The sequence below is a fragment of the Ictidomys tridecemlineatus genome, chromosome 11 (genome assembly GCF_052094955.1).
Source record: "Ictidomys tridecemlineatus isolate mIctTri1 chromosome 11, mIctTri1.hap1, whole genome shotgun sequence".
NCBI classification, from domain to species: domain Eukaryota; kingdom Metazoa; phylum Chordata; class Mammalia; order Rodentia; family Sciuridae; genus Ictidomys; species Ictidomys tridecemlineatus.
In genome coordinates this window covers 108,623,738-108,650,449 of record NC_135487.1, presented here as the reverse complement: position 1 = coordinate 108,650,449, position 26,712 = coordinate 108,623,738, and the positions used below count along the sequence as shown (strand labels likewise).

The 26,712-nt window shown below is 42.9% G+C and overlaps 1 protein-coding gene across 5 annotated transcripts in view; it reads right to left on the bottom strand.

Annotated features, from left to right (window-relative positions):
* The window catches only part of Slc22a15 (solute carrier family 22 member 15), a 73,930-nt gene that overhangs the window by 35,157 nt on the left and 12,061 nt on the right, over positions 1 to 26,712 (bottom strand). For 3 of the 5 annotated variants that reach the window (XR_013428073.1, XR_013428072.1, XM_078027070.1), the window contains exons 2-5: positions 24,586 to 24,798; positions 21,749 to 21,865; positions 6,137 to 6,269; positions 5,275 to 5,439 (exon numbers count right to left, since the gene is read on the bottom strand). Coding sequence is in view for 3 of the 5 variants with exons in the window: in XM_078027070.1 (XP_077883196.1) it covers positions 5,275 to 5,439; positions 6,137 to 6,269; positions 21,749 to 21,865; positions 24,586 to 24,798 (628 nt within the window). In the remaining 2 variants the exon portion in view is untranslated. Of the gene's footprint in view, positions 1 to 5,274; positions 5,440 to 6,136; positions 6,270 to 21,748; positions 21,866 to 23,546; positions 23,667 to 24,585; positions 24,799 to 26,712 lie in introns of those variants that run through there. The other 2 variants (XM_078027072.1, XM_078027071.1) reach the window with 2 other exon arrangements.

The following is a 26,712-nucleotide window of genomic DNA, read 5'->3' as shown; positions in this document are numbered from 1 at the left end:
ACCCAGGTCTGTCTGGATGGTGGTTCTGCATTTTGTATACCATTCCTCTCTCCTGTCTAAATTCTGTGGGCATCTGTAGCCACAGGGCTTTGCTGAGCTTATTACAAAAATTTCATCAAGAATCCTGTAAAACAAATGTTTTCTTTGATTTCTGTCCATAGTTCATCATGAAAACAAAACAAAACAAAACAAAAAAACAAAAAAACACTGACTTCTATACTGTTTGCCTGAGCAAGGAAAAGAGAGAGCCACAAAGAAGAGCTAATGTGCTAGTCTGTGCAGTGTGCTCAAACTCCAGTGAGTAAGGGAATGGCGATAGTGTTATTTCCCTGGAAATTTAAGACAATCAATACCTATTACAGGTTCATTACAGTGCATCATAGAGCACCTGGCTCCCAACAACAAGGCTTCTTGTCATTGCTCAGAATGGTCCTGAGCACGCAGTCCCCACTCACAACAATGTCGGCAAAAGGAAGACAGTCCAAGGCATGGGATGTTTTCAGAGGAACCAAATTTGGACCCTAATTTTGCCACTATTCCTGTGTGATTTTGGACAAATCACTAAATGTCTCTGAGCCTAGGTTTCCTCATTGTTAAGATATAAATAATAATACCTAACAAAAATGGTAGTTTTTGTTCATTGCAGATGAAATTATACATGTTCGACAAATTTTAGTGTGTACAATTATTGTTCTGTTGTAACATAGGTTTAGCTCTTTGTGTCAATTAACTTAAAAAATATATTTGGAAGTCTCTTGTGCATAGCTATTTCAGAATTTTTTTTCTTTTCTTTCTTTCTTTCTTCCTTTTTTTTTTTTTTTTTTTTTGTACCAGGGATTGAATCCAGGGGCACTTAGCCACTGAGTCACATCCCTAACTCTTTTGATATATTATTTAGTTACAGGGTCTTGCTAAGTTGCGAACGCTGGCTTTGAATTTGTGATCCTCCTGCCTCAGCCTCTGGAGCTGCTAGTATTGCAGGCCTGAACCACCACACCTGGCTTTGAATATTTTCTATCTAGCTCTCATTTCTAATTCCAAGAATCCCCCCACCTCACTTTATTGGAGAACTGATCCTGCTACTTCATCTTCACTGTGGTGCTGCCAGTCAGGGTCACCCTAGTGCAGGGTGACCCCAGCTGGACCAGTCGGAGCTCTTACCCAGGATTTTAAATACTGGACTTGGAACTGCTGGGGCCCATCTCTGACTGAGCAGAGGAAGCTTCCAGAGACATAAGGAGCAGAGGTGAGAAGCCTCTCACTTCCTGGTTCCAAGCATCTCCAAGGCCTGGCTCCAAGGCTTGGTGGTTAATCAAATGATTTCCCTCCATACACAGGTTCTTACGATTTGAGTCACAATCAGTAAGAACTGGCATCAACTGGATATGACAAACAAGAGGAAATAATATTCAAAGTTATCTAGCTGGTGGCCTTAAATACTGTGACGACATGACCCCAGGCAGAGATTCCGGAAAGACAGTGTTGATTTTACATGAAAAGCAATAGGTCTTAGGGACAACAGACAGTCGCATCTGATGTCTAGCAAGAAGCTACCCGTGTGTGCTTGGAAATGACAGTGGAGACAAGGTGTGGAGCTGAAGATGTAATGAAACTCTCCGCTACTTCGTTCAAATGATTAACATTTTAAAAACAAACATTTCACATCGCCACTTTTGCACATGACAGTTCTGGAGCACCAAGGGTGGTTAGGTGAATATCCCTGGACCTTGGGGTATTGATGCACACTTCCCAGATTTCTTTTCTGCTGGCTTCTAATTAATTTCAAGTCTGCCACTCCTGCTCAATTTCGACTCAGCAAGAGCTCATTTGGGCAGGTTAGAAAATAGATGGGACTTCATTTGGTAAATGGCACCAAAGACCCTCCCAGTTTCCATACACAAACTCTGAGGTCCCCCTGAGTCTCTCTGTCTCATCCCTGTGAAACCTTCAGGAACGTCATGTCCCACCCAACTCCAGCTCAGATGCCCCTCTTCCTCCTCCTCCAGGGCTCACATCTCCTGGAGTCACTGTTTTACACGGTCAACAACGCAGCCTCAATTTCTACTTCCCCTCGTTTCCCCTTTCGTTCATTCTTCACACGCCTACCACAGTAGCCTTTCAGTACCTTAGAGCCTATCACTACTCTGTTTAATACACCCTGCTGGCTTCTGGCTGTGCCTTAAGTTGAAAAAAAATCCTCATTTGGCCAACCACAGGCCCTAGGTCACAGCCCTAGGTGCCCCCCAAGCCTCACTTCACTCCTGTCCACCCCCTACTTCTCCGCACTGCAGCTCCAGGCATTCTTCAGACCCCCCAACAATCTCCTTCCTGCCTCTGGCCATGGTTCTTGCCACTCCACTTGGCGGGAATGTTCTTCTTTTGACTTTCGCGTGTCCAGGGCTTCCTCATCATACATCTTAGATCAAACTCCTACGAGAGGTTTTCTCTAACCATCGTATTTCACGTAGGTAGTCCCCCAATTCTGTCTAGCCCATTACCCTGTTGAACGTCCTTCACTGTCCTTAGAGTTATCTGAAATTGCCTCCGAATCACAGGATCAGGTTCATAACCGCCAGGACCTTCTCCCACCTACCCTCTATCTGGTCCACCCATTTGATCTAAAATGCTCTAAAAAGCTGGGTCTGACATGTGGCAGGGTCTGTTTCATAAGTGAGTGTTGTGGAACGGATGGGCACAGGAAGAGCTCCAGAAGGACACTCAGCAAAATGTGAGCCACCGTCGTAGGTGGGCAGGTGGGACCGTAGTATTCTTTACATTTGCTGTGTGGATCTATTCTCTTTGTTCTGAGAAGTTATTAAGAAAACAAATAACCAACGTTCTAGCATGGGCTTTTCATAAGCTTTAGCACTTGACTTCGTATTTCAATCGCAGTAACTACCATGATCGATAGTTTCCTTCTTCGTAGGCTGTTCAACACCGATCAGAAATGGATTCCTTCAGTTTGTACTTGTGCCTTCTTTGTAGATACTTTACACACTATTATATACATACTAAAAAATACTATTTAGCTATCAAGCATTGATTTTTCTAACCGATTTTTCCAACGTCTTGCAGTTCACGAGCATATTTGAAGTCACAGGGGTGTGTAAGGTTGCGCTGGAGAGAAACCAACTTGAAAAGAAGGGTCCAGGATAAAATTCTGGGGAAGACGTTGGTTCATGGGGAAAAAAAAGGAAGCTGTACACAAAAGCATTCCAGGCTCCATTAGATGAGCCTTCCTTTTGTCCTGGGTGCAGGTCCCAGTCCTGGCCTCCAGGGAACTCTGTCACACTCTGAATTTCACATTGAATTTGGCAACCATCTGGCTCCACTGTTACAGTTTTTTTTTATTTTTTATTTTTTTAAATTTTTTCCCTTCCTTCCTTTTTTCTTTGCTACAAAAATTTTAATTGCCTCATCTTAACCCTGCTTCAAGGACAAGAATGAGAGGTGAAAGCACTTCGTTATGAATTTTTTTTTCAAGGGCGTTAGGAGACTGTCATGGAAACGAGAGTCCAGGAGGTCTTTCCTTTTGCCCAACATAGGCAACAGGACAGGAATAATCAGATAATCTGGCAGGGGGAGGGCAGAATATGTCTTTCACACAAGAGCATCTTCATGGAACAGCTCAAGTTAAATGTGATTCTTCTCGGAGCAATGTACAAGGCATGTGACAAACATGGTGTCAAACGTGATGCTCTAGGTGAGCAAGCACTAGACCCTGGGCCCTGGGACAGCCCAAACCAGAGACAGTGCCCTTGTTCCTGCCCTGCATACAGCTGCAATCCCTTTACTAGTTCCTTGGAATTAGTCTGACCTTACTATTTAGAAAGATGCCATTAGGGCTGGAGTTACAACTCACTGGTAGAGTATTTGCTCAGCAGGTCAAAGCCCTGGGTTCAATCTTCACTCATCCCCCCCACCCCCCATGACATTAATGACTCAATACAAATGGAAAACTCAGAGGAAAGTTTCTCACTGGTCCTAGCTTAGGAGCTGGGTTAGGGGATAAGTACACTCTGGCAGCTGCTACAGACAAGGTGGAACCGAAAGCGTTAAATGGAGGTAGAAATTCTTAATTGGTAAGATCTGGAAATATTACAGATGCATGTCAAATGCCTAGGGTGGCTCCTGGCTGTAACAGGCACTCAACAAATGGAAGGTGGCACTGCATGTGAGTTCTAAGGAGCGACAATGGCATTCTCTCAAGACATCCTCACTTAGAAACACTGCTGTGAGTCACAGGGTCAACTCGTTTCCCGTATCAGTTTATGAATATCAGTGGTACTTAGTGATTGTCAAGTAAGTGAAAGTGAAACAAGCAAAGAGGTATCACTGTGAACCTATAATCCAAAAAGTAGAGTCTTAGACACTATCCAAGACTATATTTTAAGTAAAAAAAAAAAATCCTTTAAAATCATTTTTTAACTCTATATTAGTTCTTGAGGAAATGATGGAATTGTTAAAAAAATAAAACTGAATAGAACCTCATTTTTCGATTTTTTTTTTACTAAAGAAATTCTAAAACAATATCATTTTTTGATTTGAAGAGAACAGTAAAAATGAGAAAGGCTACGAAATAGGATTTAATAAAATACAATAAGAAGGCTTCAAGAAAAGAAGTTCTAGTACTTTCTATCTCTGCAGTATATCCCACTTTAAGCTAAATAGCATTTAATGCTGTTCTGAGCACTCTCCACAACAAAATGCAGACGGGCTGTGAGTTGAGTACCAAGGTCACCATCTGTGGTACAAGCCCTGGAGAGACATCTTACGAAGGAATATGAATAAAATGACTCATCTGATGTTATACAAAACAAATTCAGGAAATCAAATTTAATACAGATTGAGCATTCCTCATCTGGAAATCCAAAATCCAAAATACTGCAAAATCCAAAAGTTTTGGAGCACTGACATGATACCTGCCACACCTGATCTCCCATGAGGAGTCACAGTCAAAATGCAGACATGCTCAAAATATTGAACAAAATCGCCTTCAGCTATGAATATAAAGTATAATATGAATTAACTTTGTGCTTAGACTTTGCGTTCCATTCCCAACATGTTTCATTATAAATACAAAAATATCACTAAATCTGAAAAAGTCTGAAACACTTCTGGTCCCAAGCATTCTGGATCAGGGCTACTCAACCTGTAGTTGGATTAAGTGCCTCAAGTCCAAATGCATTTTCAGACTCTAGGGTTAAACTAGTTCTCTGCAAGGTTTTGCAGGGCAACTCACCACATTCGGATCTGCAAGGATTTAAGCAGTACCTGCAAGTGCCCAGTAGGCGGTGCCCACACATTCATTTAGCAAGACAAAGGCCACCAGCGACATCCCTCCATTCATCATGCCCACCAAGAATCGAGTTATTGCAAAGAACTCGTATGAAGGGGAAAATCCATTTGCGATAGCAAATAAGATGTCAAGAGCAAAACCTAGGAAAAAAGGAATAATATTCAATGATTCAGAGGCAAAATAGCATTTGATGAAAGTAATAAATTATATCCATTAGTCTGTAAAGTAATCCATTGTAAACTTAAATTTTCTGAGCCATGTTTTTTTCCCAACAGTTTCTCTTGAAAACGACAGAAAAAAAAAATACAGAGGTTTACTGGCTTGGTGACACCATTTCTGTCAATCACACACAGTTTTCAATTATTCATAATAAATGTTAGAAATTTTTTTTTAATTTTTTAAATTTAAAAGAATGCTAGAAATTAAAAATACCTGCTTATACTCAGCTTGTTGAGAGACTATGCCAAGTCCTGTAGAGCTCATTTGAAATGAATCAACAGAGAGAGATCTGAGGAAATGGATATGGAAGACTGTCTCAAATCTTTCACTGTTCCCTTTAGAAATATGGCTTCCATTGCAATTTGGGGGTTGCAGAGAAACACATCACCCACAAAAGTTTTTAACGCTAATACCTAGGCTCAACCAGGGGGGTTAGTCACTGACAAGCCAGAACTCACTCTGCTTGCAGTTTGGTCTTTTGCCTGTATAATAAACATACAATCTGTGTCCCCATGTCAATGCCCTGAGAACTCTTGAGAAACCAGCCTCCTTTTTATTTCCCTAAGAGTCTCCGGGAAACCCATCCTCTTATTCATTTCATGAACACTGATAGGTTACCTGTGAGATAGACTTTTTTCCTTCCGTAGCGATCTGAAAGCTGACCAAAAGAGATCACGCCCACAAACACCCCACTGAAGAAAAAGGAACTTGCCACACTGACTTTGTAAGATCTGTTGGCGATTAAAAACCACTGGAAGAAGAGACAAGAAGAGACATTTAGGTCATAAGAAAAAAAAAAAAAAAAGCAGATGGATTGAGTTAGTTACTGCAAAACCAAATTTATTTCAAAAACTTGCACACTGTAACTTCTGCACTGCGTGCTCCACTCTTAACTAGGACTTGTAGAACACCGTCTTAAAGGACATCTTAAAGAAGACTGCATCTTCAGGAACACTAGAAAAACACTGTTAGTAGAATGTGCTCCCAGAGCACCCCACACGTACCTTCTTAAGGAACTGAACGCAGCCTTTAAGCGCTAATTGTTTACATAACTGTTGGATCTGTTCTTTATCTTAAACCCCCATGTCTCTTAAGAGGAAGAGCCTCCTTCCTTTCATTTCCATTTATCGGATGCCTACCCACACATCATGTGGCTTAAAGAAATAAATGAAAGCTCCTTTTGTTCCACAGATTAGTAGGGTTGAAATCCCTTGAGTATTTTTCTCAAATAATTAAACACAAAATATATGATCCATCAATTCCAGTTCTGGGGTATAAATCCAAAAGAATTGAAAGCAGAGGCATGAAGAGATGTTTTGCACACACATCTTCGTAGCAACATTATTTCCAACAGTCAAAGTGAAAGCAACCCATCCATGGATGAACGGATAAAAAAAAAAATGTGCTATTTCCATATGATGGACCATTATTCAGCCTTAAGAAGGAAAGAAGTTCTGATTCATTCATGGTGAACTCTGAAGACATTATGCTAAGTGAAATAAGCCAGGCACAAGTGGATGAACATTACATTATTCCACTTATATGAGGTACCTTGAGAGTCAACATCACTGAGGCAGAAAGTACCATAGTGGTAATGAGGGTCTAAGGGAAGTGGGGACAGGGAGTCATTGTTTAATGGGAGCAGAGTTTCCCTTTAAAACCATGAGAAAATCCTGGAGCTGGATAGAGGTAAAGGTGGTAGAACAATGTGAATGTACTGAATGTCGCTGAATCGTGGGCTTAGGTATGATTACAAGGGTCACCTTATGTCACATGTGTTTACCACCACAACAATAAATCCTTAAGTTCTACTTGAGGGCAATTTATGAACTTCAAGAGAAAGCAATCATCCTTAAACCTAGTTATCTGAAGCCCCACCTAGGGATGTGCTGGGATATTTGATTATAAGCATCAGAGTCCAACGTTGTCACAGAAGTAACCTCAGAGAACCAAGAGACTGCTCACCTTTCCTCTTCCCAGCCCCTTTCCTAGACCAGCAACCACAGGTGTGTGCAGAGCCCTTTCTCAGGGAGAACTTGCACTTTTCCACCCTCCTTGGTTGCTCTTCTCCTTCCTTCGAACCACCCCTTGTCCCTGCTCTGACAACCAGTTATTATGACTTCAAAGCACGTTTGACTTCTCTCCTTCCCTTGTATTTCCTATAAGCCTGGTTTGATAAAGACCTTGACAAGACAGGCAAAAAAAAGACAAGAGTCGGGAATCAGGACATAGGTAACGACGATGCCCCCTCCCTAATGCTGGGCTTGCCTCTGAAATCCCCCATTTTTCACATGCAATTTCTAGCAAGTTTAATGAATTAGCTGATTTTCCTAGACTTTTGCTATAGTTTTGGTGTTCAAAGACCCAGGTGCAAAGGCGTGGTCACCAGGGTGGAGATACCGGGAAGAAGTGGAACCTTTAGGAGACATGGCCTAGCAGGAGGTCTTCAAGTCACTGGGGAAGTGCCTAGCATTGTCATTGAGCACCCCTGCCAGAGATTTAAAAGAAATGAGTCCAGCTTATGTCATGGACTAGAATTTCTAAAACCATGAGTCAGGGCTTGGGGTGTAACTCAGTGTACTTACTTAGCATGTGTGAGATCCTGGGTACAGTCCCTAGCCCCATAAAAAAAATAAATAAAAATTTTAAAAAATAAAACCACAAGCCAAAAACTCTTTTTTAAAAAATACCTTTATTTTATTTATTTTTATATGGTGCTGAGGATCGAACCCAGGGCTTCACGCATGCCGGGTGAGCTTTCTACCTCTAAACCACAATCCCAGCCCCCCAAAACCTTTATTTTAATAAGTTAATTATCTCAGATATTTTGTCATGGTGACAGAAAGCTGACTAACAAAGAAAAGTAATACTGAGAAGCAGAGCCATTCTCCGCTTTTTAACAGTTTTGCGTATGTGGAGGAGCCTTTGGAACTAGCTGACAGGAATTTGGCAAAGTTTGGAGAAGGAGGCTAGAGAATACCTAGAATGCTGCAGGCAGAGCTTAATGGGTGAACTGGATGAGGATGTGGAAGACCAGAATGCTGATCTAGAGAGCAAAGGTTATGCTAATGAGGTTTCAGATGGAAATGAAGATTCTACCAGGAATTGAAAAGGTCACCCCTGTCAGAATGTAGCAGGAAAAAAAAAATGGATGCATTTTGTCCATGTCCTGATTCTTTGCAGGAGGTCAAGCTTAAAGGTGTTAGATTAATTTATTTGGTGGAGAAAATTTCAAAGCAGCAAAGCACTTGGGCTGCATCATGAATAGGGATGGTGAGCTCAAGCTGGAAGGAGAACTGGGAGAGGACCTAGGCACTGGTATACTCTTCGTGAAGACAGAACCGACAGGACTTGGGGAAGCCTGGGGTGTGATGGCGCGGGGTGGGGAGAGCAGCACCTGAGCTTTTAACTTTAGCCGCCCAGTGGGTGGTTGTGACGTTTAGGGAGATGGTAAAGGCTGCAAGAGATGTTGGGTCTGTGTGGGAAACCAAGAGCCCTGCTTGGACGTGCTCAGGGACAGCATGCCTACAATCACCTAAGTGGAGATGCCAGGCAGGCACGGGGACATGTTTCCTGAGGTCACGGGAGAGGTCAGCTAGAAGGGCTGGGGCTCAGGACACTTCTGCACTCATAGAAGGAGTTAGAAGGAGATGGGAACCATGATCTTCTATAGAGTGGGCCATGGCCTGCCCACGGGAGACCTTGCAGGGTTCTCAGACCATGCTGAAAACTCACTGAAGCTCTGTAGCTACTAATTTTATGAGAAGGAAGAGACAGTTGAGCTCACTCAGAATTGGGGATTTTCCAAGAGTACTATGGAATGCCAAAGGTACCAACTAAGTGTATTTGCAAAGGAGTGATTGTCATGATAATGCAATACACGGTGGCTACAAAAACAAAACAAGCTATGGGGGTGGGCAGTAAATAACTGTTGCCATTAAAATACTCCTTTTTATTGTTAACTTCTCTACATTTCCCATTCTTGCCCTGGTTGAGACCTGGTTGTCTCCTACGGGATCCTTCTCAGCTGGAAGCTGCTTTTCCTTTCCCATCGAGGGACCTGAGTGCCTGGGAGGAGAGGAGAGATACAATTTCAAAATCAACAGCTCCTCTGAAGCTCAGATGATCAGACTGTGTAACCCACGACCCTCCTGAGGCACATTCCTTCTTCCCTTCTTCTCTACTAACAGCAGGTGTAGCTGGGCAGATGACCAATCAGGATGAAGACGAGATGTCCCAAGGCCTTACAGTTATTGTATGGTATGGGCCATGTTGTCAAGTTCTGGGCGATGGGTTTGGGTGACAACCCCCAAGAATTTGTCTGTGAGTCGGCTGATCTAGCTTCTCCCCCTTCTTCCTGCCCACTGTTGGGAATGTCCAGGAGAAAGCTGGAGCCCTCCCCTCTCTGGGGACATAACAAAGCAGCCAGAAAACAGCAATTTTGAAATCAAGAGCAGAAAGGAGTCTGAGTTCCTGAGAACATGGGGGAGGCCCTAGTTCTCCAGACGGTTCTCACAGGCAGTCAGATAAGCCCTGGGCTTTATCATCTTCAATAGCAACATCACTTCTAAAAATCTTGATTCCGAAGATTCCGCACTCTCAGATTGCCACCCCTTATCATCCACGTCCCTTCCTCTGTGCCTCTACTCCAAACATTCTCTCACCTCTTCAAGGCCTCCAGTTACCATACCATATTAAGTATGGCCTGGGTCACCAAAAAGGTTCAATCATGTTAACATGCCTGGGATTTAAAGATCTGTGAAAGAAAGGGCACATTCTTAAGTTTCATATGAAAGAGATGGAAAGAGTTCTGGCACCTGAAGGAGAAATTTTGTTTTGTAAAAAAAAAAAATAAATAAATAAATAAATAAATAAATAAATAAACAAAAACTTTATTTTGGATACATGGATCGTTTCAAGGAAGAATTTTCAACTCGAGAGGCATGCCTATGGTGACGTTTTCCCAGGTCTAAAAATGAATTGCTTTAAGATATCAGGTTGTCCTAGAAAAGACTGTGTCAGCTCTAGGGATGTCCTGTTTCTTACCATGGACAATGAACAAGGCCTAACGTTACTCATACTTAATACCTTAAAACTCAAGATGTCCATGCTTTTATGTCTTTCACGTTCTTAACTGCTTATTTTGATGTTTTCGTGCTTTTAAAATCTGGCCTGCAACTTTAGCCTTGATTATTCTGCACTTCAATTTCTGCTAGTCTGCTCTGTGGCCAAGTATTTAGGCTCACGCTGATCTGTTTTACGCTTGATAAGAAGTGGCTAATTTGGCTACTCTATCGTCAACTATTCTATTGGCCACATTTGTGGAATTTCTCAAATCCATCAAAAAGTCCATAATGCCACTCTTCCAGCCACTGGATAACTGTCAACTTGGATGGCAGTTTTAGGAAGAAATAGCCCCTGAAATGTTTGACCAGCAAAATCCAAATTCTGATTCTCAGGCTGCCAGTTCCCAAGTGTCAAAAATAATTTCTAATGATTTTTTTTTTTTTCAAGTCAGTGCTGGTTGGGCGAATGCATCTCCCTATTTCTCCTGGAGCACGATCATGAAGTGACAGACAAATTGAAAAGTGTTTTTTGTTTGTTTGTTCAGGTTTTGTTTTGTTTTGTGGTGGTGCTGGGAATGGAACCCAGGGGAGCTCTATCATTGAGCTACATCCCCAGCCCTTTTTTAATTTTTATGTTTTGAGACAGGGTCTCACTAAATTGCTGTGGCTGACCTTCAACTTACGATGCTGCACCTCAGCCTCCTGTGGGGCTGGGATGACTGGTGTGGAGGCCACAGCTGGCCTGAAGAAAAGGAAATCAGGGAATGGGAAGCTGAACCCAGGAGATCTCCCGACCAGATCTAGCTAAAAGAATGGAGGTGGCTGGTGCAGGGTGGCCAACGCGAGGATTTGGAACTATGTGTTGACAATTATTTTTCCAAAGCCCCACACACAACATGCGAGTGAGATTCCGGTTTAAATGTTTTGTTTTCAACGTTAAATATTTTTTTTTAAATAAAATGCCATTTTGATGTTGATCCTACTAACATTTACCCACTATGTGATCTAAAGGGGTTGATTTTGCCAAGGCTCAGACAAAATATGCTACATCGGCAATCCCTACAGCCTTAAAGAAAATGTATTGGAGCAATCTGCTTTTAAAGTTTGGGAAGGAGGTTAACCTACCAGAGTGGACCCAATCGCTAGCTCATTTTTGTGTCCCGTCGGTCAATGTTTAGTGCCAGGGTAAAATCTGAATCAATACATCACCAGCACACTAGAAACGGAAGCATAATAAACCTAAATATGACTGTCATTCCCAAGAAATGTTGTTTTTCTTTTTTTTATGAGGATTTAGATTTTAAAAGCACAAACTTGTCAATCATTCAAGCCCTTACTGTCTAGAGGTCGTTAAGGTGATGTCTCTCTTGAAGTTTTTGCTAATGGCAGGCCACATTCTAAAGCCATAGAATAAGCTTTTATGCCAATTAATTTCCAATTGAAAAATCACTTGCAAATTGAAAAAGCAAAAAAAAGAAATCCACTTTTCACCTAGATTGACAGAAAAGGCAGCAATATAAAGACAAAGTCCCATAGGCTGACCTATCTGAATCTATTTTCGTTTTATCATCAACATCTGTATTTTTGCTCCTGGGCTCACCACAATCACTAAATCGAGTTCGCGAGTTGAGCATTTTTATTATATCCCGTTTTCAAAGAGGATTTGAGGTCCATCCCACTAAAAGCTCTGATGCGATCATTCACTTCTCTAAAGAAACAGAGCTGAGAGGAAATCAGACACAACTGGGCCAGAAGTAACAGCAGGTGCCTCTCACATCGGAGATGAAAGGAACATAAATATGGCAAATACAGGTGTGAGCGCAGCACCAGGTGTACACAGAGCCTTCCAGGTCTAAAAGAGGAAAAAATAGGCGAGCAGAAGGGAGGAGAGCTGAGACAGAGTTCCTATTGGCCGGGTATTAGTGAGACACTTGGGAAGACTTTTTGTTGTTGTTGTTGTTTAATCTTTGGATTGCTACTGCTCAGAGGCTGAGCATAAACGGCATGTCCCAGTAAGGATAAATTACCGGTGCCTGTCAAGAAAAGCTGCTCTGGCTGCAATGCAGAGCGTGGAATGCAGGTGGCAACCAGCAGCAGAAAGGCCTTTCATCAAAGGCCATTAGTGACCCAGGGCAGCGCTGGGAAGGTTGGGGGTTCAAGGGCAGAATGGATTCAAGCTGGACACGGAGACCTGGAATTCAGAGAGGAGATCTGTGCTGAGTTGTCCATGAATAAGAATTACTTGAAGCCACTGGAATAGACCAGCTCAACCACAGACGGAGTGAAGCTTGAAGACGAGCTTTAAAGGAAGTCAAGCAACCCTCTCGAATTCATCAAACTTCAAGCTCTATGGGAATGTCCCAAATCCAATCAATCATTTTTTTTGACATGGCAGAAATATTATAATCTGAAAAAATAAAGTCTTATTTTTAAAAAGGACTGTGTGTTTCTATACTCCTGACAGCAAAATGAGCAGCTGAGTCATGAAAAATGAAGATGCATCATGCAGCCAGACCAACTTGCACACCTCACACCCCTCCCATCCTCACAGCCTCCCTTTGTACAGAAAGTACAATAGAGTGGGTAAAGATGCTATTGGGAGGGGCTACTTTTGGGTGTAGCTCAGTAGTAGAGTGCTTGCCTAGCATGCACAAGGCCCTGGGTTCGATTCCCACCAATGCAAAAAAAAAAAAAAAAAAGACCCTCCTTTTCACCTTCAGCATGCATTCCATTCAGGAAACTATAGAAAAATATCAACACCAGAAGGAATACCAGGAACAAGTTGATCCTTGACTTAAGAGTATCAGAATCAGGTGCTGCTAGGAAAGGAGGAGGAGAAAAGGGAGAGGTTGGGTATCACTCAGAAAGTGAAGGTCTTTCCACGAGGCCTGTGCATGAGGAAAACAGTGCAAAGAAGGCTGGGGCGAGGGAGAAGAGAATGCTTCAAAGTCAACTTCCAAAGTGGTTTTCAAGGTTCTTTTTCATATTTGGCTGGTCTTTTGTCTCAGAGTTTATTTCATTCCACAGCATGACATTCTGGTGTACCCACATGACACGAAGCAACAGACCACAGATTTCTTTCTTTTTCTTTTTCCCTGAATACCCTGTGCGGCCTCATCCTTCCCTACACGACCAGAACACAGAGACTATAACAGATGTCTCTTAAGATGATCACGAGGATCAGAAAGACTGAAGAGCAGGAGGCACCTCTCCTATACCAAATCGAGGCCATACGCAGCCTGTGTCTGAGCAACTTCTCATTGGCTCGGTGAAGATCAGAAGTTTGTCTCTGCTTCAGTTTTCTCCTTACTTAACTGCCCATTCTTTTCTCCATTTTACTTATTCTTCTAGTTTATGGTGACATTTCATGCAATGAAAATGGATGAACGTGGTATAAGCACCGACCACTGTAATAGATGGAGCAGTGATGGTACCTAAAACATGACTGGCACTCAGCTCTTACAAGCATTGGGCCATTTCCCTCCCACATGTGGGCTTTGCTCATTCTTGTCTTCCCTCCTCATTTTGGCTCAGGGCCTGTGACTGACCCTGCATTACCTACAAATGAAAAACATGGGGCCACAGCCTGCAGAAGTCCAGGTGAGGGCCTGGCTACCAAAGGGAAAAAAAAAAAAAAACAGATTTTTTCATTCCACTTTTACCAGAAAACCTGACCTGATAAGAACTTACTATTCCTCATATGTGCCATGCCCTGGGTCTCCACTTCCCACCCCACCTCACCCCCTGGGAACTCCTACTCATCCTCAGGACATTCCTTGGATCTTGCCCAGCTCATCCCCCAGAGCTGACCGTCTCTCCTATTTGTCACATCTCCTACTTTTGCTTCTAACATAATGTGTGTTGAACCCTGCGCCCACTGGTCTCTCCCTCCGATGCGTTGAGCTTCTTAAGGGCGTATTTGTATCTCCGGTGCTAATCTTACAGTGTCTGCCAGAACTCATTACACACTTGCCGAATTGTTTATGTTAACAGGAGTGAATCCCCTAGTCTTACAGGCATCTTCACGGACAGCATCTCAATGTCAAGACCTCAAGCATCAAGTTGTAAATTTACAAGGTGGGCAGGGACATACTGAACTGCCCATCTTCTCCTTGGAGCTACCAAAGGACATTCTCAAGAAAGGAAGTAGAAGGATATTGGGAATTTGAGGGGTTTTCCTTCTTCCTACGGCCAACCTGCCATCTAGAAGACTGTGGTTTTATCTTTAGCCACTGAAAGCACTTAATTGGTCCACAAATACCTCTCCTGAGAGGAAGCACCTATGATCATGGGGAAACAAGCAACAGGCCATGCATGATTCAAAGCATATCAGTGAACCTGTAAGCCAGGCAGGGGCTACTGCAGGTCCGAGTGGCACTTAGACCCTTGGGGAAAATCAGGTCACATGACAACGAGCAGAGCCCAGACTCCCAGCTTGTGCAGTACTGGGACAAACAGAGGCTTCCCCAACACCCCTGAGCGTGACCTTGAGGGTGGTACACAAGTACAGAGCCTGTTACCGCTCTGCTGTGAAAACTTCTGAGTGGTACTGATAGCAATTCCAACCAAACTTCAGCCCTTCCCCCGACCTGTATTTCCCATAAAAATTATTTACAGCTTTGTACAGGGAAAAAAAAAATGTCACTTCAGGAGAAAATCGGGTAATCAAAGTCCTCCTGTGATGAGGGAGAACGTGGACAGGGTATTTTGGGAACAGTTTCATGGTGATTAACTAACTTGCTTCATTTCAATGTAGTTGTCACTCTGAATTACCACTTAATGGGTGAAGTGTGCAGGCTATAGCCATCAGTAGTTCAGGCATAAGGAAGCGAGACATTTTAAAAAATTAGCCCCTAAAGCAATTAATTGCAGTGAATTTTTCAAATAGTTTTAATACTCTCGTCTTTTGACCCCAGGGTATGGCTTTGGGAAAAATATATTAATCTCAAGATAATAGACAGTCAATTTCAGCTCTTCAATATCCACAATGATATTAAAGATTCCAACCTTACACTTTTTGGTTGCAAACATTAATTAAGCATGGTAATTGTGTGTCTCCATGATATTTGGTGCTTTCTGTATGAGTCAGAGCTCAGGGAATAATTTGAATACAGCAGACAGCAATTTGCTACATAAATTCACCCCAATGGCTATTAGCTCATTTTAGAATAGTCAAGACTCCTAGATTAAAGGTTTCTTTTTTTTTTTTTTTTTGCATTGAATACCTAGTTAATCACATCTACCTCACCTCTTATTCACCTTTCCCAAAACTCTCCATAAAGAAGTTCTGTAAGGCCTGACCCATGTGCAATAAAATGCAAGGCAGAAGTTCTAAAATGTGTATTTTAAAGACAATATCCTAACTGGGGAGTTCTGTAGACTGTCTTAATATTTATTTTTGGAGTTTTTTGAGACAGATAAAGAGGACTTTTTTTGTTGTTGTTTTTTAAAGAATTTCAGTAAGACTCAAATATTATGTTACCCGTATACCAAGACTGTCTCAACATTCCCACTTTGGAGATTGGTGAATCAACTGAAAAACCAGAGAGGCAATCAAAATTGAATGAATGCTAAGAAGTTAAGTGGGAGTTTGATTTGAAACTGCATTTCACCAAGATGCAGATGAACTCAACTCCGTGCAGAGGCCAGCAGCTCCTTAAGGACACTGGCCAAGCGGTGGCTGATGCACCATCCTGTCAGGACTGCTGGCCCTGGCTGATCCTTGGGCACTACTGTAATTCTGCACTCTGCTGCTGTTTCTGTTGACTTGTGGTTTTGGCAGCAGCAGCAGGAAAACTGGACGCCACCGATACCAGCCACTGTAAGACCACCTAATCAGGACTCCAGCATCCAGGGCAGGTGCTGACAGTAAGAACTCAAAGGTAACTCACATGAGCAGACTGGGCACAAGGCATGGGCCCTGCACTTGTACCTCCAAATAAAACAGAAGAACTTCAGGCAAAACCAAGCAATTCCGCATTAAAAATGGGAAGCTAGATCCCTACTAGGTCTCCCTAAGAGGAAAAATGGGTGACAGCATTGCCACTGGGCAAACCCCCGCTGGGCTCTGGCTGCACAGTGAACTGCTAAGAAGCAGAGGACTTAGCTAGTGCCCCTTTGTTGTTTTTGGTTTTATCAGGAAAGGTGTATGTTTAGGCTTAACAATTAATAAAGCTGAACTGAGTCATTTCTACTTCCTTTGTCCCTGAGTTTGTGTGTGCAGAACCACTTGCCCGGCTCCTCCCAAGTCGGATACAAATATCCTGAGTCCCAACCCCTTAGAGCAGCCAAGTGCATGACCCCATTCATGGAGGACAGCCCCCTGTCTCCCTTCCTGCTTGTTTTGTGTTACAGTAGAAGTGTCACAGAAACCAGTGGCTAGGCCCCTACTTTCACCAACTAGGGAACACTAGGCAAGTCACCCAGCAATTATGAGCCAGTGTTCTTCCCAAAATCTGCAAGCCACAACATCAACATTAGTGGTGTCTTTCCCTCTCCCCTAGGATTCTCTGTCAAAGGCACTCTCAAGAGCATGGCTGGCAGCCAGAAGGCGAGTATTTATTTATTTTTTCAACCCAGCTTTCAGCCCAACATGCAAGCACCGTAAACAATCCTGCCACGGTCATGGTGCTAGCCTACATTCTTGCCAACCTGCCCCTGGCACATACTGCCATCAGGCACTCCCTGTCACTTTATTGTCAACAAACACACAGCCCAGTCAGAGGGAGTTCTTTGCCCTGTTGTCTTTGTGTTTCTGGGACTCTGCAAAGTGTTGGCAGCAGCAGGATTGCCTGGACCCAGTCCCTGTCCAATGACAACAGCAAAGTCTGTAGCTCTTTTACACACTGGCATGCCATCTAAGATACCATTTAAAATTAAAAGCCTCTATTAAAAATAAATAAATAAAAATAAGCTGGGTGCGGTGGCGCATGCCTGTGATTCCAGCGACTCAGGAGACTGAGGTAGAAGGATTGCAAATTCAGAAGCCTGCCTCAGCAATTTAGCAAGGCCCTAAGCAACTTAGCAAGACCCTGTCTCAAACTCGGACATTAAAAGGACTGGGGATGTGGTTTAGTGGTTAAGAGCCCCTGTGTTCAATCCTAATACCTAAATAAATAAATAGTGTAATAGAAAGAAGACAGACTCATTGAGTCCCAGAACAGTAGCTTATTAGGGATAGGATTGAAGGCAAATTCTTTAAATGTTCTCTATCTCAGGTGTTAATTTATAGGAAAATACACAGCTACATCCCACATAGAAAGGTGAGACCCATCTGAGCCCTTCATTCTTCTGCTCTCAGAGCCACTTTAAAGATCTTCAACACTTGCTGGGGAAGTCATTTCATCCCATTTCTCCTCCATCTACCAACTCTCTCTTGAGAGAAGGGGTTCTCTGGGCTCCCTCTGGCTGATTCTCCTTTTCCCCCGTCTTCAGTCTTCCAGTATGTACTGTTTATAGTGAGCTTTCAATGTAGCCGGGGACGAGTGTTGCTGTCCTGAAGTGTAGCATCCCACAGCTCTCCCTCCTTCGGTGGAGACTTTTCTAGCAAGGAGGTGAGCAGCAGTTGCTCCAAGAACATTTGCTAACAGTGATATCCTTCTGTGACACCTAAAAGGGAGCCTAAATTTGGATTTCATCAACATTAATTTCATTCAAATACCATTAAAATTTGTTGAGGGCCTGCTCTGCTGAAGTCGAGTGCTGCGATGTTAAATAATTCAGAGTATTAAGCAAGTACAGTGGGACTTGCTTACTTATTACCCAGGTCACACTGTCACCCCAGTACCATGAGCAGTCTGAGCAAGACCACTGTCCGGGAGTGGTCGGCTGGTCTTCACTTCAGAAAGACCATCTGCACCAGGGCCTCTGTAATCATCACCTCCATCAACAATGGGCACTTCACAAATTCACTACTAAAACAGTGGTCTGTTGACTAGCCGTGTTATGAAAAGTGGGCGACTGCTGATGCAAATAAAGGCCTTCAAGACACATGGATAAGCTCAGTGTATTTTGGAGACCCCCCACCCTTGCACGGCCAGAGACAATCCAGGGTAGTCTATACCATTCTGGGGTAAAAACCCCTCCCAGGTCCATCATGAACTCTGAAAGCTTCTCACTTCTGACACGGGCAGTGGTGTGCGGAGGAGGAGGAGGAGGGAGGGTGGAGTCAGTATCCCACCTTAGGAAACATTGGAATTCTCTTCTAGTGACCTGTCATGGAAACCATGTTCAGAACACCTAGGAGACCAAAGAGCTGGGTTTCTCGAGGCTATAATACAGTTTACTGTGTGCTTGTGGATGGTAAGAATTTAGTTAATCAATGTTTATACGTGTAGCGGAATTTAGTCTGCAACGGGCATGGTAAAGGAGTTCTCGGAAAGAAGACCTACAACTAACCGTTTCACAATCTCAGGAGGTACTAAACGGAGCCAGGGGCTCCTGGAGAAATGCCTAAGGCCATGGTTGGGGAAGGCAGGAGCAAGATGAACCTGGGGTAGCTTGTCATGCCAAAACTCTCTGACGTGCTGAGGGAAAAAAAAAAAAATGATCCAGAGGACACTAGAAGGCATCACTTCCTGAGGACAAAGCAGGCATATTTTCCTTATTTGTCCCACTAAGTGTTAACGAAAAACATGGGGCTTTCTATATAAAGCCAACATGGGACAATTCTGAAAGGTAGAGAGCAGACCAGCTGGGGACCTAGGACCCTGGGTATGACCCAGTGGTGAGTTCCCTGGTTTCTTATGGCCTCACATATTCAAGACCAGGTGCTGGAGAAATTCCAAAAGGAACAGACAAAAGGATTCTGAAGGTAGCAAGTGCTTACTCTAATCACCACACAAAAACCACGTTTTCAATCCCATCTACACAAGCCAGGGCCGAGTGGGGAACACAGACTTCCATCCTGGCCACCTGACAAGTGACCCAAGCTCACCCAGGAGGTGCCAGGGAAGGCCACACTTTCATTCCTGCCAGGCAGCAACCCTGCCCCACCAGTGTCAGTGTGGACCACTGAGACGTGTTCCACCATCACCTGGTAGTAACGAGGAGCCCTGCTCTTTCCCCACCAGAACAGTGTCACAGAAAGCCGACAAAAGCAGAAAGTTTACCTGAGACCCAGAATCTCAAAATACCCCAAATCTATAGTTTTCAAATGAAAATAATGTCATACCCCAATAATCAGAAAAATCTCAAACTCTATCAATGGAATAAAAAAAAAATCACTGAGATGACAGAGATGCTGGAATTAGTTAACAAATGTGTGAAAGCCCTATCATAAAAATGCTCCAATGATGGGCTGGGGCTGTAGCTCAGTGGTAGAGCGCCTGCCTTGCACGTGTGAGGCACTGGGTTCAATCCTCAGCACCACAGAAAAATAAATAAATAAAGATATTGTGTCCAACTACAACTAAAAACAATATTTTTTTTTTAAAAAAATGCTCCAATGAGCATTTACAAAATGTTTGAAATGAGTAACAAAATGAAAAGACAGCAAAGGTAGAAAAGGTCTTGGTAAAGAAAGGGAAAATTATAATAAAAGAACAAGATGAAGTTTCTAGAACGGAAAAACACAATGAATGGGCCCTACAGAAGAATGGAAAGAGTAAACTTGAACAAAATCAACAAACTTCTAGGACAAGAGGAAACACCCAATCTGAAAACAAAGGGAAAAACAGGCTGAGAAAAAAGAATAAAGAGTCAGGGATCTGTGAGTCTATCACAAAAGAGCTAACATTGCCACCGCTGGAGTTCTGGAAGGAAAGGAGAAAGGGGGTAGGTTAACAACGCGCTGAGAAAAATGTAGCTGAAAAGTTCCAAATTGGTATAAAGAAAAAAAAGAAAAAAACCTTACAGATCATACCCAGGAACACCATAGTCTAAATCCTAAAAACTAAAGACCAAAAAAAACCAAAAAACTAAACTAAAACATCTGGAAAGCAGCAAGAGAGAAATGACATCCCTCTACTAGAGTGGTATGGGGGGAAATTCAAATAGTAGGCAGCTTATTCATCAGAAACCAAGGAGGCCAGAAGGAAGCAACACTGGCATCATGAATTTTAAAACCTCTGCGAACGAGGAGTGAAGGAGAAGACAAGACATCCTGACTTCTGTGCCCACAGAACTACCTTAAAATAAAACAACAATTATTAGGTTTATAAAAAGACAGAAAACATTTCCCAAGGGATCTTGGAATATCAGTAAGGATGAAGGAACACTGTCAGCAAAAATGTGGATAAGCACAATGGACTTTCCTTCTCTTCTAAATTCTATTTGATATGTTAAATTCTAGTCCTGTACAGTGTGGCTCTAAAAGTACATAAGAAATGTAGTTAAGACAATTATGAACTGTAGGAGTAAAGGGACCTTGGGTGATGCGGAGTCTCTATTTGTCCTTCCACCTGTTAATTTGACTGCATCAGTAGACTGTGATAAATATGTATATGTAAAGTAATGCCGAAAGAATCACTAAAATGGGTTCTAAAATAGTTAGAGCAAAACAATAATAAATAAATAAATAAATAAATCTACCCTAGTCCAAGCCTTGTTAAGTAACTAAAAAATATTACTAAATCTGGATGTATCTGCAGAGAATTATACTGAGTAAAAAAAAAAAAAAGCCAATCCAGAAAGGATGATCCAAGAATGTAATCCCATTTTCCAAACCATTCTTCAAATGACAAAAGTATGGTTTAAGAGAACAGATTGGGAGTTATGGGGAGTTAGGAAAAGGGTGAGGGATGGGAGGGAAGTGGGTATGACTCCACTAGGCCAACTAGAGGGGTCCCTGTGGTGATGGAAATGTTGGGGCCTTAGCTGTATCGATGTCAGCATCTGAGCTACGATATTATTGGAAAGATGTTACCACTGGGGAAGCTGGGGAAATGTACACAGAGTTTCTCTTTATTATTTCCTGCAACTGCATGTAAATCTATAATTATTTCAAAATAAAAATTTTAATTAAAAATTGTAAAAAGGACACAAAAGCCAGCTTGAAGGAGTTCCCACTGGTAAACTGGGGATAATCTGAGCAGCAAAATAATTAAGGGTTATAATAAATTATAAATCGTTAAAAAGAACAGGCATCTCTGAGTACACACTCATGACAGATAGATGTATAGGCCAACAGACACACACTAGGGAGAAAGAAAGGACTCTTGCTTACAGCACAAAGCAGGATGCCGACTAGTAGTGGGTGAGAATGGCTGGGTTGAGAAATATCACTTTGCCACCATCGTTGTCTAGGTTGGTTCACACAAGATTCATCAATAGACACTAAGATCTGATAAAGAACAGCAAATTTACATAATTTAAAAGTGTTACTTATTCCTTGAAATGAAACAATATATAACTGTATAAGGGAGAACTCAACTGACACCCAGCATGGATAATCCAAATTAACATCACCAAAAAGGGGCAGATGGATATTGTGTGTCTCCAGATGTGACACCTGAGAAGGACACAATGTTACTTGTGGACTATTCTGACCAGGGATGCATAACCAACCAGAATGAGCTATCATTAGATAGATCTCCCCTCCCCCCCAAAAATGCAATTTTTAAACAGGAAAGGGGTACGGATTCTTTAAAAATACCAAAATCATAAACTGGGCACAAAGAGTCTTGCTTGTAATCCTAGCCACTCAGTTGAGGCAGGAGGATCACAAGTTTGAGACCAGCTTGGGCTTAAAAAGAACATATCTCAAAATAAAAAATAAACAGGGCAGGGGATGTAGCTCACTGACAGAGCACTTGTCTAGCATGCATAAGGTGCTGGATTTAATTCCCAGGACTGGGGGTATGTGAGAGTGTGTGTGTCTGTGTGTGTGGTACCATACACACAGACACACACAGACATACACACACACGTACATATATACCTTGAAGAGCTATAACAACTAAATGTAATACATAATCCTGAACCAGATTCAATACGTTTAGGAAACAAAAAAATCAATCAAAGACAATACTGGATCAAGCGACAAAAATTGGATGTTGGTGGTAAATCAAAATTGACGACTGTTTAAGGAAAACTTAAACTTAATTAATTGGTAAACTGTACTGTGGCATTCTTGTATTTCCTTATTTTTAGGAAACACACCCTGAAGTATTGGAGTGTAAAAAAAGACTGATATATGCAATTTTTAAAATGGCTTAGAGAAAAACAATGCTATCAAAGCAAAATATTCACAGAGAAATGAAAGGATATAAGGGTAGTCACAGTTATTCCTGAAATTCCTATCAGTTGAAAATTAAAGATTGAAAAAAAAAATTATTTGGCTACTGTTAGCTATCAAAAAAGAACCTAAGAAATGTGAATACAATTTGTATGGGATAAGTTTCTTGAAAGTAGAGTAATGAAGAGCACGGGCTTCTGAGTTAAGATGAATTCGGGTTCAAATACCAGCGTTGCCCTTATTAGCTAACCCTGACCTCCCAGAGTCTCAAACCTCTTCATCTGTAAAGTGGAGAAAATAATGCCTACTGCATAATTATTGTGAGAATTAAGTAGGGTAAGGGCTGTAACCAACACAATGCCCAGCAGACAGCACCCTTCTGCAATGCTATTGGTTATTTTAATAGATTAGTGGTGGTCATGGTTATTGCTGTTGTGAGTAGCCCGGGGGATTCCAAGATGACCAAAACATGATTTCTGACTTCAAAGACCTTTTAAAAAATAAAGAGTTGAACCAAAAATAAGAGCCGGTGACATATTACTCTCAAAATGTTACTAGAGCAGAAACGGGAGAGTACTCCTGGGAAGTGGGGCTGGGAAGACTTCCAGAGAAGGTGACAATGAAAGTGGGCCCTTAGGTGGCAGATTGGGACCTCTGGGTCCATGCCCCAGGTAACAGGTTCAGGCCGGAGGCCCAGGGCATGCGGGGTGCACAGTAAAAATCCCCGGGAAAGGGATGGGCAGGGCTGAGGCACAGAGTGGAGGTGGAGAAGTCCACCCTGACCCACCTGTGAGGTGGGCCGGGCCTCAGGGTCCTTCTGTGCTGTGCGCAGTGGGAGAATCGCTGGAGGTTTCTGAGTGAGCAGTGACATGGGCAGGTTCTTGTTGAAAATGCTGCTTTACGGTACCTGGAGAAGTTAAACTAGAAATTATCCCTTCTCCTGGGGGACTCCTAAGAACAGGCCAAGCAGACGCCACCCTGGGGGCTGTCTCTTTTTACTAAGCCCCATCATCTAACAGATGGTAATCAAAAATTCCAACAATAGGAAAGGGTGGCTGGGGTCACGGTGGGGCGGACAGGCACCGGGAGGGTGGTTTCCAGGCCTGGACGGGTGATGACAGCAAGGCACGTGTCAGACTCCATGCCTAAGAGAAGGCAGCCACAGGCATCTGGAGGAGCTTATGTGGAGCAGGCAAAGAAGACAGGAGCATTTCAACAGTTTTAAACCAGTGCCCGTGCTTCCGGCCCCTTCCATCCCAGGGTTTCTCCTCTCCAGACTGTCTGCCCTCAGCTTATCTCTGGTTGGCTCAGGGCTGGAGCCTTCCCCTTGGCTAGCAAAGCTTCCTTCACGGCAGGGCTTCCTGCTTGCCCTGGTAGCACCAGCTCTACTGTAGACTGCACGTTCAGGGTGCCCCCTTGAACCTACCCACGGGACTGACTTAAAAATGAAAGAGAGCAGGATGCTCCAGATGGGCCAGTGCCTTTCTCTTTCTTTACTTTACCAACATTTGCATAGGTGGAAAAGAGAGATGAAAGTTTTAATTCACTTTCTAATTGGACGCCATCATTGAAATGAGCTCTTTTGAAGCTTCTATCTTATTCCGTCTAATTTGGGTGAGATGCACACTTCTCCCAAGGGCAGGGAGAAGGAAAAAGAATGTGTTTTTATAGTATATTCTCCTTTGAAACATGAAAACCTTACGTCTTTAATTTATGAGAAAGTTACTTGAAGAGGCGGCTCAGATGGAAACCAACAAGACAAAAAACAGTGGTTCCCTCCGGGGAGGAAGGGCAGTCCCTCAGTGACCGGCGTGGCCGGAGGTTACCTCAGAGGCGATGGAGGTGAAGCTACTGCTAAAATGCACGTGCTTGTGGATCTCGCTGCCGTTGGCGGTCAGAAGCCATTCCCCGAAGGCCTCGTCTTTGCCTGCTGAGTGGTTGCCGTGGCTCTGGTTGGGCAGGAGCCCCGCCAGGTCCCAGTGGTACGACGGTGTGGCCCCGATCAGTGCAATGAGGATGGCCTCCGTGGCCACGTACAGCTGAAAGAGCAAGCACACAAAAGCAGACGCTGTTGAAGGGCCATGTAGGTGGAAAACTCAGGGTGCCCGCAAACCCTGAAGGGTCTGTTTCTTGCTTTTGTGTTCTTAGGAGCCACATCAGAAATGGGCCACATCAGAAACCAAGGAGAATCGTGTGAAAAGGAAGCTTCGTGCTCTGCAAGGAACAAGGCCAACAGCAGCCCACTTACAGAGCACTTTATGCTTCTTCGGGGTGTTTTCCTATCTATTCTGAGACAGAGCTGATGCTAAGGACTCTGTTGATACGGTCCGACTTTATGGGCTCTGACTTAAAAGCCCAACATCCCTGCTACTTCCTCTCCAACACTGTATCTGCTGCTCAGATAACCAGGCACCGGGCCGTGGACTCATGATCTAAAGAAGACCCAGTGGCACAGTTGCATGTCTCAGAAAACAGCATATATAGTATTGCTTTATTAAAGCAAAGCATAATGTGTACTTCCATAGATACTAATGGAAGATACGACATGCAACTCAGGATTTAAAGAATTTCAAAATCCCAGGTGTAGATATTCATTTCACCACCTTCACCTGCACTTAATATTGGCTTAATCTAATCATAATTGTTCTCTACCAGAAAAGATATTTTATCCATTCATCCCAGAAATATTTACTGAGCATACAAGTCATTTGTCATTGATTGTGCTAGGCTCTGTAGTTACGATGGGGTTTACGAGCTGTCCTATAGAGCCTTTGTATGCTATAGATTTCCATTTGTCTTGGCTTTCATTATTGGACAATTATTTTAAGCTTAACATTTATTAAGAAAACATAATCAGTCTGTTTCACAGTGTGGTGATCTTATTTAAGAAACAATCCCCATTAACTTTGAACTTGATGTCTTCAAATATCTTTAAATAAAGCAAGTGTCTAAAAACCATGAAGAAATGTGATTTCTCTCTGGCATGTGGTACTGTGCCCAGTAGATGGATGAGCTGACTGAGGCACACACAGGAGAGACTTCCCAATCATCTCCTCCCCAGTCTGCAGAGAATTCCAGCCTGGGGCCCCTTGTACACCATTCTGTAGGGGCATATTCAGCTAAATGAATGGTGTGGCCCCAATCAGCTCAATGAACCAGAAGGAGAGCAGTCTATCACCACTAGATGACAGGATTGCTGTCAAAGGAAGAGAAAAGGAGTCATGACATTGCAGGCGTTATAACAGAAAGCTAATGCAAAAATCCAGGATGGATTTTTTTTTAAAAAGTATTCTTTTGGTAAAGCTGAAAAGATGCAAGGAAGCCCCAATCTATTTTGAGTGGGTAGACTGTGGGGACCTCTGGAGATGCACAAAGCAGCCCCAAGTCAGCTGGTGCATGTGGTGATTTATTATAAGATGCAAAGGAAAACATGTCCCTAGGTTTACATGCATCCTAGTCCCAATTTGTGTACTATTAAGGACATTTTAGAACAGGAGGCAATCAGTTTTTAAAAATAAAGACCCTCATCATTGCAAAAACACATCGATTACACATTTTGCAATCGCTAAAATTACAAAGCCACTTTCGTCCACCTAGTAACTGCCCCCCCACCCCAATTACAATCTGCTGAAATTTAATTGATGGGTAGAAAGAAATGAAAAACACAGGGCAAGGAACACAGAGGAGATGACTCAAAACATATGTGCTAGTGAACGTGCAGCCTTCAATCGGGCAAAGCAAACCAGCCACGTGTCCTCTCTGAGTGTGCCCTTTTCTGTTTTTGTCATACCATTCACTTCACCTGGAAGGCACTTGAATGGTTGAACTTTCCCCATCCTCCAAGATGCAGCTTTAGAATAACGCCTTCCCTTGCCTCTTGCCTTCCTCTCCAGATGTCCTCTCCTGCTCACCTACAAAGTTCCATCTAGACTTTTCTAGAGCACATATCACTT